The 12,561-nt window shown below is 36.4% G+C and overlaps 1 protein-coding gene and 1 non-coding gene across 2 annotated transcripts; one reads left to right on the top strand and one right to left on the bottom strand.

Annotated features, from left to right (window-relative positions):
* Nucleotides 1-81, top strand: TRNAL-CAG (transfer RNA leucine (anticodon CAG)). Its single transcript has one exon. It is a non-coding gene; the product is annotated as a tRNA-Leu (tRNA).
* Nucleotides 82-11,914: 11,833 nt separating this feature from the next.
* Nucleotides 11,915-12,325, bottom strand: LOC147792502 (putative E3 ubiquitin-protein ligase XBOS31). The gene has a single exon (XM_087124492.1). The coding sequence runs from the start codon at nucleotides 12,323-12,325 to the stop codon at nucleotides 11,915-11,917; it is 411 nt and encodes a 136-aa protein (XP_086980618.1).
* Nucleotides 12,326-12,561: the final 236 nt, after the last annotated feature.

Genomic DNA, 12,561 nt, shown 5'->3' with positions numbered 1-12,561 from the left:
GTCAAGATGGCCGAGTTGGTCTAAGGCGCCAGTTTCAGGTACTGGTCCGAAAGGGCATGGGTTCAAATCCCATTCTTGACATGACATTGATCCAAAAAGGGCATGGGTCCCATTCTTGACATGACATTCCTTATTGTGAGATTTCGTAACGTGATTTGTTAGAAAGGAGGATATGCTATTGTGATAAAGAGGATATGCTTTTTGATTTGTTAGAAAGGAGGATATGCTATTGTGATAAAGAGGATATGCTTTTTGATTTGTTAGAAAAGAGGATATGCTATTGTGATATGTGTGATGGTGTTAATATGGAACCAATTTGGATCTTAGGCACTTTTAGAACCTCAATTATAGTAAATAACTAGCATGTTCATAGGTATTAAAATTTAATGAGTTTAAATACTAACCTTTTGTAGTTCAAACTCCTTTTTCCTCACGAACGGGTTTCGAACCACCACTAGTGTCTTCTCCACTATCCTCCGGCCTTAGAACGGGATTCCGAACCACCACTAGTGTCTTCTCCACTATCCTCTCGCCTTAGAACGGGATTGTGGAATCCGGTGAGTGACTAAACTTGGGAGGGATTTTGTATATGTGAAGAGAGTGTTTGTGAGAGGTTTTTCTCAAGGTTTTTCACCAAGAAGAAGAAGACCTTCCACGTACCATGATCACTCTATTTAAAGAGTCATGTTTGCATGTTCATGCAAATTTGAGATCACCAAATTTTGACACTTAAAATTTCACTCAAATCTTTGGGATTATGTGGCAAGCATGCATGTTTGAGTTAACCAAATTTTGACACTCAAAATTCCACTCAAACTTGTGGGGTTTATTTGGCAAGCATGCAAGTTTGGTTAAACCAAATTTTGACACCTCAAAATTCCACTAACATGGATTTTTCCATTAGATGAAGTCAACATTTTGACTTTCTTCATTTTAATTCAACAATTAATTTGAATAATGAATTTCAAATTAAAGTAACATTAAATGATTAATTAAACTATTTAATTAATATTTAATATTAATTCAAATGTCAATCCCAATCAATTCCGACACATAATTGATTAAGATATTTAAATCTTATTTAAATATCTCAGATTCTCTCCTTTTGTTTAATTCGTAAATAAAACAAAAATGCGGTTAAATATATCGTATATATGTAGCGCATATTCCCCAATTTGGATTCGAACACTTCGAACTCACTCGTCACACTGTTCTATGGTTTAGTCCGATATGAGCTAGCAGAGGGACCTAATGGACCTATAGATCATGGGCTCCAAACGATCCAAGATTAACCGGCTAAACTCATTAACCTTGTTAACCAACATTCGTTAACTACTAGGACACTCCACTATAGCCTAGTAGTTGCACTCCCCTCACTATAGATATATTTATGTCCATTTGATATAACCATGATTAGTAAGTCGATCCTTCACAGGTTGTTCGTAACTAGAGCTGGGTCAATTTACCGTTTTACCCCTAAAGTTACTTCTTGTTCCTTATGTCTCACTGATCCTCTAATGAACAATTGGTTTGTGGTCCAACCAGTAAACCGAATCCCTCTCAGGCCAATGAGAGGGTGGGGCCCCTTGTTCAAGACCTGGAGTCAGTGCTTAAGGGAACTACCTTTCTTCTATCCCTAAAAGTAGGTAGGAGTGAATTCCATCTTGCACCCCACGTCCCCAGCCATTCACCCAGTCTTACCCCTGAAATGGGAGGCCTATTGAGTCGGCGAACTAGAGCCACTCTCACCCATGCAAATCTAAGGATAATTCCAAATAAATAGGAGTTCATGGTTAGCTCAGGATTAAAACCGAGTTACCTAGGTTATCGAATGAAAAGAAAATCAGTGTCAACAGTAAACGACATTATAAAGTGAGAGTGATTGGTTAGCTCAGGATTAAAACCGAGTTACCTAGGTTATCGAATGAAAAGAAAATCAGTCTCAACAGTAAACGACATTATAAAGTGAGTGATTTTCTTCATGGTCCGATCTTATGCAATACTCATTGCATAGGATGCCCCCACTCACATGTCTCCACATGTACAATTTAGTGATCACATTGTTTATATCATATACAAAAGTGAATAAACAACAAGGTACTCCGCCTTATCCTTATACTATAGATCATTTTATTCAATAACAATCTTTACTATGAGTTTTAGGACATAAAACCCAATGCTCATTTTTATTCAATAACAATCTTTACTATGAGTTTTAGGACATAAAACCCAATGCTCTTTTTTATTCAATAAAAATCTTTACTATGAGTTTTAGGACATAAAACCCAATGCTCTTTTTTATTCAATAACAATCTTTACTATGAGTTTTAGGACATAAAACCCAACACTGTGCTCATTTATGGATATTATCTGCTCATGTTAAGAATTTTTATTCAATAACAATCTTTACTATGAGTTTTAGGACATAAAACCCAACACTGTGCTCATTTATGGATATTATCTGCTCATGTTAAGAAACCTAGCTTGCCTAGGAATCCAGTAAACCTCTTCAATGTTAAGAAACCTAGCTTGCCTAGGAATCCAGTAAACCTCTTCAACTCACATTTTAAAACTATGAGGCTTGTATATGTAACGAGCAATGTAGCGGTGGTGGGCAGCGATTTGTTAAGATCTTTCTTCCCTATGAGAACCCAAGTTTCGATCCTAGGACCTGTGGGTTATAGGCCCATCACACTTCCGCTGCGCCACTCTAATCTATTAGAAATGAGGATGAGCTATTGTGATCTATGCTCCAGGTTTATTTATGGATATTATCTTCCCGTTGAGCTTGTTTGTATTGTGCATGATACAACATGTGTACACTAGACTAAGCAACCTTAAGAGAGTAAATAGAGTAACGAGGAACCAAAATTCCAAAATTATTTTCTCTATCATTTTTGAAGTCTTCCTTCTTTATCAGAGCCAGGTTTCGATCTAAGGACCTATAGGTTATGGGCCCACCACACTTCCGCTGCGCCACTCTGATTTGTTAGAAAAGAGGATGAGCTATTGTGATCTGTGCTCTAGGGTGATTTATGGATATTATCTTCCCATTGAGCTTGTTGCTTATATTGTGCATGATAAAGTATGTATTAGCTCCAGGTGTTTGATAGTGTGTTCAACCTATCTAGCGTGTTTATCTACATAGAGCTAGAGTATAAGAGTTAGGTTGGTTATACGATGACTTAGGTCAAGATGCGTACACTAGACTAAACACCTTAGGATCGTGGCAAAATTAAGAGCGTCTAGACCCTACGAGTCCAAAACTAAAGAAAGAGTCGAGAAGTAAGAATAGAGTAACCTAGAGCCAAAATCTCGTGTTAAGCACCCTAGTTGGCCTAGGAATCCAATAAACCTTTTCAACTCCTAGACATCATCAATATGCATTTTAAAACCGTGAGATTGATGACGATGCGTCTGTACCTGAAAGTGGATAATATATGTTAGCAGTGATTTGTAGTTGTTACTAAAAAAAAAAAAGTGGTCAAGATTGCTGAGCTGGTCTAAGGCACCAATTTCAGGTACTGGTCCGAAAGTGCATGGGTTCAAATCCCATTATCTTGACAAGATAATCTTTAATTTACTTCATGCTACCGAGAAAACCATAAATTATTCTAGATCTAATATTTCCACTTCACGCTCCAAATTTTTTATAATGAAATCAATCTGTTTTGGGTAAAAGACGCCTAGTGTTTGACAGTGTGTTCCCCATGAATTTTTCTATTATGCATGATGTAGTATAATGATACTGCAATATTTTTTAAGTCTTTCTTCTCTATCAGAGCCAGGTTTTGATCCTGAGACCTGTGGGTTATGGGCCCACCACGCTTCCGCTGCGCCACTCTGATTTGTTAGAAAGGTTGATGAGCTATTTTGATCTGTGCTTCAGGGAGATTTATGGATATTATCTTCCTGTTGAGCTTGTTTGCTTGTATTGTGCATGATAAAGTATGTAGTAGCTCCAGCTCTAAGTGTTTAACAGTGTGTTCAACCTATCTAGCGTGTTTATCTACACAGAGCTAGGGTGTAGGAGTTAAATTGGTTATATAATGACTTAGGTCAAGATGCGTACACTATACTATGCACCTTAGGATCATGGCGACGTTAGGAGGAAATAGACTCTATTATTCCTGGATTAAAGAAAGAGTTGAGGAGTCAAAATAGAGTAACATGGAACCAAAAGCTCGTGTTAAGCAACCTAGCTGGCCTAGGAATCCAATAAACCTCTTCAACTCCTAGACATGATCAAGACGCATTTTAAGACCATGAGACCGATGACGATGCATTAGTACCTAAAAGTGGATAATATATGCTAGCAGTGATTTGTAGCTGTTACAAAAAAAGAATAGTCAAGATGGTTGAGTTGGTCTAAGGCGACAGTTTCAAGTACTGGTCTTGAAGGACATGATATTCTTTATTGTGAGATTCTCCCATGATTGGAAAGGTACATTTTAAAATGTGAGGCTTACATATGTAACGAGCAATGTAGCAATGGGCGGCAAAATCCCGTATCAACTAATTTTCTATGTATATTTCATCACATTGCGTCATACATCAAACAAGTCGTCTAACGATAGTAAGACCGCTTACTTGTCGAGAAATTGAATCTTATATTAACCTTCATTTCCTTAAGCAAGGTCAATTTCAGCTTAAAGATAGTCAGAACGTCAAAAATTGGGAAAAATATTCTTTATCGAGCCGATGAGCTAGATTCTGAGCCACGAAGCCGAGACTAGCCGACTGAGCCACATAAGCCAAAGAAGTTTCTGGCTGTAGGCGCGACACGTGGCACAATGAGGCATGAGAGCGTGTTTTCCAACGATCACAGAAGACTGAAAATCTTCATGTTACCGGTTCAAATCTGCTATTGAAAATACGCTAATGTTTCGGAAAGAAAATGGCCGGTATAGCTCAGTTAGTACCGCAGAGGACTCAAAATCTTCCTGTTACCGGTTCAAATCTACTATAAAAATAAATAAAGATAATGTGTCAGAAATGGCCGGTATAGCTTAGTTAGTACAGTAGAGGACTGAAGATCCTCGTATTACCGGTTCAAATCTGCTTGCTATTGACAATAAGGATAATGTGTCGTGATGGAAATGGCCGGTATAGCTCAGTTAGTAAAGCAGAAGACTGAAAATCCTTGTATTACCAGTTCAAATCTGCTATTGACAATAAGGATAATGTGTAGGAAAGGAAATGGCCGGTATCACTCAGTTAGTAGAGTAGAGGACTAAAAATTCTTGTATTACCGGTTCAAATCTGCAAGTTTCTTTTTTGTGTGGCCGATACAGAATCTATTTGTGTTTCATTTTCGAGAATGATGTATAACTTTCAAATTTATTTCATTTTCGTGCCTATAAAATCTAGACTTTGATATTGAGGGCAACATCAATGTTTTATTCTTTAATTACAACTTTAATATTTTAGTCAGATGTACACTTTTTATTGAATATTTTAATATATTTAAGAACTTAAATGATTAATAGACACTTTATTAGAGTAGTATTACAGCAAGCCCACTACTTGTGTAGCAAAGAAAAGATTCGATGTGATGTAAGGCGAAGGTGACGGATTTGTCTAAGGCTTCCATGGATGAATGAGCTCGAATACATTTATTCGATTATTATATAAAGAAAATCCCTTCTCATCTGCACGCCAAATGCAGTGCGAATAGTTGCATCGGTCTTGAAGCCAAATTCCCTTCTCCGGCCAAAAAACCTCGAACGAAAGCTTCCCGTAAATGCTGCTAAAGTTGCACCAAAACAATGTTGTCTGCCACAAATTTTCTTTGAATTTCCAGCTGTATTCCTGTTTTGACTGAAGCCCCTAAATCATAAAGTTATGTCACATGGGAATAAATTCAATTGAAAAAATGAAAAAGTTAGAAGTACAAGAGTTTATACAGATCTACATAAAATAATATGGTCTCGTTGAATAATTTGTCATGGTGTAATACCCTTATTTACCTAAATCATCGTTTTTCGATTTGCAATGGGCCAGTAAAGGTACGTCTTGGTAATTAAGAATCGTCACTTTCCAACGAGATTATGGATATTGGGCGGCAAAACAAGTGAAAACATTAGAAGTTGATGCAAAAGTAAACATTAAAATCATATAGAGATTATTCATTTTTTTTTATCAACTTAGAATTTGTTGTGTTTCATTTCGATCCTTTTGAACCCTATATATATATATGATCATTGCACTAAAACAATGATACCTTTTTAACTACTTTTAAAGATATATTTTTATGTAAAATGCTATTAAAAGAAAAACCAACAAAAAAACTGAAAGGATAGTAAGGGTGTTCTCGTTCTAGTTTGTGTTGGTTTGTTAGGTTACACTTTATTTAGCAAAGAATCACACATATCCCCAAACTTAGGTTACCTTTTTTTCACTCCCAACTCCAATCACATACTTTTCTTAACTCCATTCCCATGTCTCCTTCTTAATTTTCTTTTATTTTGGTGCTTGAAATTTTTGAATAAAATGGAGACGTGTATATTCATTTTGAAGTCAGTCTTTTATATTTCAATAAGAACTTGGATATTTCATTAACAACTTGGAGTGGAGCAAAGGTTACGGTTTAGTCTAAGAACTTCATGGATGAATGAGCTTGAAAAACTTTGTTTTACTATTATAAAAAGAAAAACCCTTCTCATTATCATCCCAAATGTAGTGCCAATAGTAGCATCGTTCTTGAAAACAAACTTCCTTATCCGGCAAAAACACCTCGAACGAAGCATGTCCAAAATTGCTACTAAAGTTGCACCAAAACATTTTAGTCTACAAAAAAACTTAACTTGAAATTCAAACGGTATTTGTAGCATTTACAAACACAGAAAAAAAAAATTCAGTCGCCGGGAAAGGCTCGAGAATTCTGATGAGGCGCCGAAATCCTCGCGCCCTCTACCCACACGTTGTTCCCAACGTCAAGGATACATCAAATAAAGTCATGCCCCAGTCTGCCCTCACAACACTGTTGGGTTTTATGTCCTAAAACTCATAGTTTGTAAACAAAAACATATTCTATTATCAATAAAGTTATTATTGATGTTTATTAAGTAAAGATTGTTATTGAAATAAGTGAATTTTATGATTATTAATCTAAATCCAATAAACTAAGAACACTCTGACTATAGTATGATTACTTGAACTATATGTAGAGACATAAGAGTGGATCAAGTTCAAGTTATAGTCAAAATAATCTATAGTACAGGGATACGGCTGAGTACCTTATCCTAGTGACACTATGGATGCGTCCCACTTTTGTATATGACATAAACAATGTGATCACTAAATTGTACATGCGGAGACATGTGAGTGGGGGCGTCCTATGCAATGAGTATTGCATAAGATCGACTATGAAGAAAATCACTCTTACTTTATAATGTCGTTTACTGTTGAGACTGATTTTCTTTTCATTCGATGACCTAGGTAACTCGATCTTAATCCTGAGCTAACCATGAACTACTATTTATTCGGAATAATTCTTAGATTTGCATAGGTGAGAGTGGCTCGAGTTCGCTGACTAGATAGGCCTCCCATTTCAGGGGTAAGACTGGGTGAATGGCTGGGGACGTGGGGTGCAAGATGGAATTCACTCCTACCCACTAGAAGAGAGGTAGTTCCCTTAAGTACTGACTCCAGGTCTTGAAAAAGGGGCCCCACCCTCTCATTGGCCTGAGAGGGATTCGGTTTACTAGTTGGACCACAAACAATTGTTCATTAGAGGATAAGTTGGACATAAGAAACAAGAAGTAACTTCAAGGGTAAAACGATAAATTGACCTAGCTCTAGTTACGAACAACCTGTGAAGAATCGACTTACTAATCATGGTTATATCAAATGGACAGAAATATATCTATAGTGAGGGGAGTGCAACTACTAGGCTATAGTGGAGTGTCCTAGTAGTTAACAAATGTTGGTTAACAATGTTAATAAGTTTAACCGGTTAATCTTGGATCATTGGAGCCCATGATCTATAGGTCCATTAGGTCCCTCTACTAGCTCATATCAGACTAAACCAAAGAACAGTGTGACGAGTGAGTTCGAAGTGTTCGAATTCAAATTAGAGAATATGCGCTACATATATACGATATATTTAACCGTATTTTTGTTTTATTTATGAATTAAACAAAAAGAGAAAATCAGAGATATTTAAATAAGATTTAAATATTTTAATCAAATATGTGTCGGAATTGATTGAGATTGGCATTTGAATTAATATTAAAGATTAATTAAATAGTTTAATTAATCATTTAATATTACTCTAATTTGAAATTAATTATTCAAATTAATTGTTGAATTAAAATGAAGAAAGTCAAAATGTTGACTTCACTTAAATGGAAAAATTCATGTTTGAGATAGTGGAATTTTGAGGTGTCAAAATTTGGTTAACTCAAACTTGCATGAACATGCAAACATGACTATAAATCGAGTGACCAAGGTACATGGAATCTCTCCCTTAGAAAAACCTTGAGAAAAACTCTCACAAACTCTCTCTTCATATATACTAAATCCCTCCCAAGTTTAGTCACTCAACGGATTTCACAATCCCGTTCTAAAGTCGGAGAATAGTGGAGAAGACACTAGTGGTGGTTCGAAACCGGTTCGTAAGGAAAAAGAAATTTAAACTACAAAAGGTTAGTACTCAAAGACCTTGAGTTTTAATACTTATGAACATGCTCGTTATTTAGTACAATTGATGTTCTAAGAGTGCCTAAGATCCAAATTGTTTCTGCATGTGTTATATTAACTCCATCAATGAGAACACATAAGATCGACGGTAATGCGAACGAAACTATTTGGTAAGTCACTATGTGTAGGATATAACATGCTCTGATAAGGGATGAGGGAATATATAAATAGTGACCCAAAGACCCACTATCAGATGTAGAGCATGACCTGCCTTGATAGGGACGAGAGACTACGTGAGTAGATGATATATGAGAAATTGCGTGAGACTGGACAAGGGACTACATAAGTGGGTGACATGAGAAATTGCTACTGTATGTATGATAACCATCTGGAGAGGGACGAGGTACTACATAAGTAGATAACATGAGAAATCACTATTGTGTGTATGATAACCCACCTTGAGAGGGGATGAGGGACTATACAGGTAGTTGATTGAGGATATACTATTGTGTGTAGAACAATCCGCCTGAGAATAAACGAGATACTACATAGTAGTATATTGAGGAGCTACTATTGTGTATGGAGGAAACTCACTCTGAGAGGAGACGAGGGACTACACAAATAGATTAGCTCAAGGTAGATACCACTGTGGTGTGGTATGATGTAATATTCAGGGAATACCTGAACTAGTGGCAAACTTCTTAGAACCCTACGACAAGCCTGTGGAAACATATTAGGTTAAAGATGCGATGAGAGCTTATAGGTAGGTTGATTACTAAGTATTTTATACTCACCCATTTCTCCTTTTCTTTTGTCATGTACCAATGAAGGTGGAGAGGTGCTAGAGAGTTTCTCTATCACAGAAGGGTGTCGACCCGGAGCGTCAATGTTATTTTGTATTTCTGTTTGGTTGTCGTTTGTGTTGGTTTTCTTGCACCCGTTTCCCATTTGTAAATAACTAGAACAATACCTATTGTTTGATATTAAATTGCCCACAATTTTAGGGTTTAGGGTATAGGGTTTTAATTGTTTGTTTTTATTTTATTTATTTTCATTTTCTTTTTTCGTCACGATCTGATTTCTCGAGCCTTGAAAATTGGGTCGTGCTAGCCTCAAAGAGCCAAAGAATTTTCTTCCTCGTCGCAAACCCCATTCTAGTTATTTTACACCACAAACATTTAAATAAGATAACATACATAAAAGATGCAACTTAAAAGAAGTTTAACCATACCCAAAATATAAGATAAAACAAACAACTTAACCTAATTTTTGTATACCCTCGATCTTTATTTAAGTTATGGTTGAAGCCATCGCATCTCTCTGAATGCCACAAAGCCAAAAAAACAACCTTTTTACTGCCCAAACCAGAAGGTTCACCACCAAAAGAAGGAAAGGAATTACAATAAAACGAAGAGAAACCACTCCCACCATTGCTAAAAAAAACAACCTTTTTACTGCCCAAACCAGAAGGTTCACCACCAAAAGAAGGAAAGGAATTACAATAAAACGAAGAGAAACCACTCCCACCATTGCTAAAAAAATGTACCATGCTACAGTAAACGTTAATTCTAAAGCATAGAATTCCTAAATGAAGTCTTTCTTCTCTATCAGAGCCAGGTTTTGATCCTGGGACCTATGGGTTATGGGCCCACCACACTTCCGCTGCACCACTTTGATTTGTTAGGAAGGAGGTTGAGCTATTGTGATCTGTGCTTCAAGTTGATTTATGGATATTATCTACCCGTTGAGCTTGTTTGCTTGTATTGTGCATGATAAAGTATGTATTAGCTCCAGGTGTTTGACAGTGTGTTCAACCTATCTAGCGTATTTATCTACCCAGAGCTAGGGTGTAAGAGTTAAATTGGTTATATAATGACTTAGGTCAAGATGCAATGTACAACCAAGGAAACACAAAACAGTGGATATTTCATTCACTTCGGTGTATTTTCTCTATTTTTTCTTGCTCTCAACACTTCTGGTTATTTTCTACAACACAAACATTTACATTTGAATAAGATAAACTACACCATGTATTTCCCAATTATAAATACACAAACCATCACAAATAATCCATATCCAAAATATTTAACCTTTTAATCCTCAAAGATTTAACCTTTTTACCTCCCAAACCAAAAATCACTCCCACGGTTGCAAGCAAAATGTCCCATGCTATTTTAAAGGTTAATTCTAAAGTATAAGAATTCCTATAGGAGACATTTACGGGCCAAACTCCCACCAAGTAGCTTTGTGAAAAGGATGCAATGGAAATGCACATAGTTATGGTTAACATCCATGCACAAATCCTATTTTTTAAAGGTAGTCGACCTATGATGAACATAATCACACATATTGATGCAAAGAATGAGATAGAATTTGTAATCAAGTGACCAGTGTAACAAGTTTCTTGGTCTAAAGTTGGTAGGCCATTACTGCAGTTCCTGTTATGAATGTTTTCAAAGTATTGCTACTATGAAACGAATGATGAATAGTGATATTGGAGTTGAAAGGAATGTCTAATATTATACTATCTGCACAATTTGAATTCAATTTGTTTATGTCAGGATAGTGTTTGAAGATTGTTGGGAAGGAGTCCCACATTGGCTAATTTAGTGAACGATCGTGGGTTTATAAGTAAGGAATACATCTCCATTGGTATGAAGTCTTTTGTGAAAGCCCAAAGCAAAGCCATTGGAGTTTATGCTCAAAGTGGATAATATCATAAGAAATTGGGGATTCCTAACATGGTATCAAAGTCATGGCCTTAAACTAGTCATGTCAATAGAATTCTCAAATGTCAAAAAAAAAAAAAAAAATGATGGGACCCTCGAAGGTGTAGTCAAAAGTGACTCAAGTGTCGAACAAATGTAGTTTGTTCGAGGGCTCCATAGGCCAAGTTGGGACCCTCGAAGGTGTAGTCATACGTGACTTAAGTGTCAAACAAATGTAGTTTGTTCGAGGGCTCCATAGGCCTTAAGGGAGGCTCTATACTCTCTACTTCGTTCGAGGTGAGGATTCCTATTTGAGCTCCAGATAATAATTAACATTTTGACCCTTGTGAAGATTCATTCAAAGAGATTTTTCAGTTTTATAAAATAATCAAATAAAATAATCAAATAACATTTTGACCCTTGTGAAGATTCATTCAAAGAGATTGTGGCCTCGCATTGATTAACAGTTGAATGATATCAATTCAAATAACATTTTGACCCTTGTGAAGATTCATCCAAAGAGATTGTGGCCTCGCATTGATTAACAGTTGAATGATATCAATTCACGCATTAATCACTGCATGGTGGAGAGGAAGCAACCCATTCAAATCACGAACCATGCAAGTGCTCGTGTTCTTCTCCAACAAAGCTTGAACAATCTCGACCGTCCCATTTTCTGAAACCAAGTGTAGAGGTGTCCTTTGCACGACATCAACTTTCCCAACAAGTTCAGGATTGAGATCTAAACGAAATTGAGTGAATTCAAGGTGGCGATGCAAAACTGAGACATGCAATGGAGTCTCAACGTTGGATGAAGAGATTAAAACTCTTTGCATGATATTTGGATCGCCTCGAATTAGTGTCTTCAAGCTTTGAATGGACCCGATCTCTGGTGCTTCATAGAGCTTTCTTTTACGCTCTTCAATAGAGGAAATGGCTAATCTAAGTTCATTGTTTTCTCCATTTGCCTCCATTGTTGATTCTCTAACTTACTTCCAAATGGGGTTAGATTTTGTTGATTATTTATTCATTTTAAAATAAACAGTGCCTATTCCAACTAAGTTAAAGTTGACCTTTTGAATTTTTAAAATAGTTCAATTATTGCCCTCATTTCTTAGAAAAAATTATTATTTATACTTTCACTCGAGAGGGACACCGAAGTGTCACCATCCTAGATTAGGTGGATGGGAAGAAAGCAGAAGGAAACTTC

Source organism: Cucurbita pepo, chromosome 6 (genome assembly GCF_057944985.1).
Source record: "Cucurbita pepo subsp. pepo isolate OVF chromosome 6, ASM5794498v1, whole genome shotgun sequence".
In the NCBI taxonomy this organism is placed as follows: domain Eukaryota; kingdom Viridiplantae; phylum Streptophyta; class Magnoliopsida; order Cucurbitales; family Cucurbitaceae; genus Cucurbita; species Cucurbita pepo.
Note: the sequence above shows the minus strand (reverse complement) of the source record. Positions and strands in the feature narration are given on the sequence as shown.

What these genes read in the sequence shown, in the direction of transcription:
- LOC147792502 (XM_087124492.1), bottom strand. Translation starts at nt 12,325, where the DNA reads ATGGAGGCAAATGGAGAAAACAATGAACTTAGATTAGCCATTTCCTCT.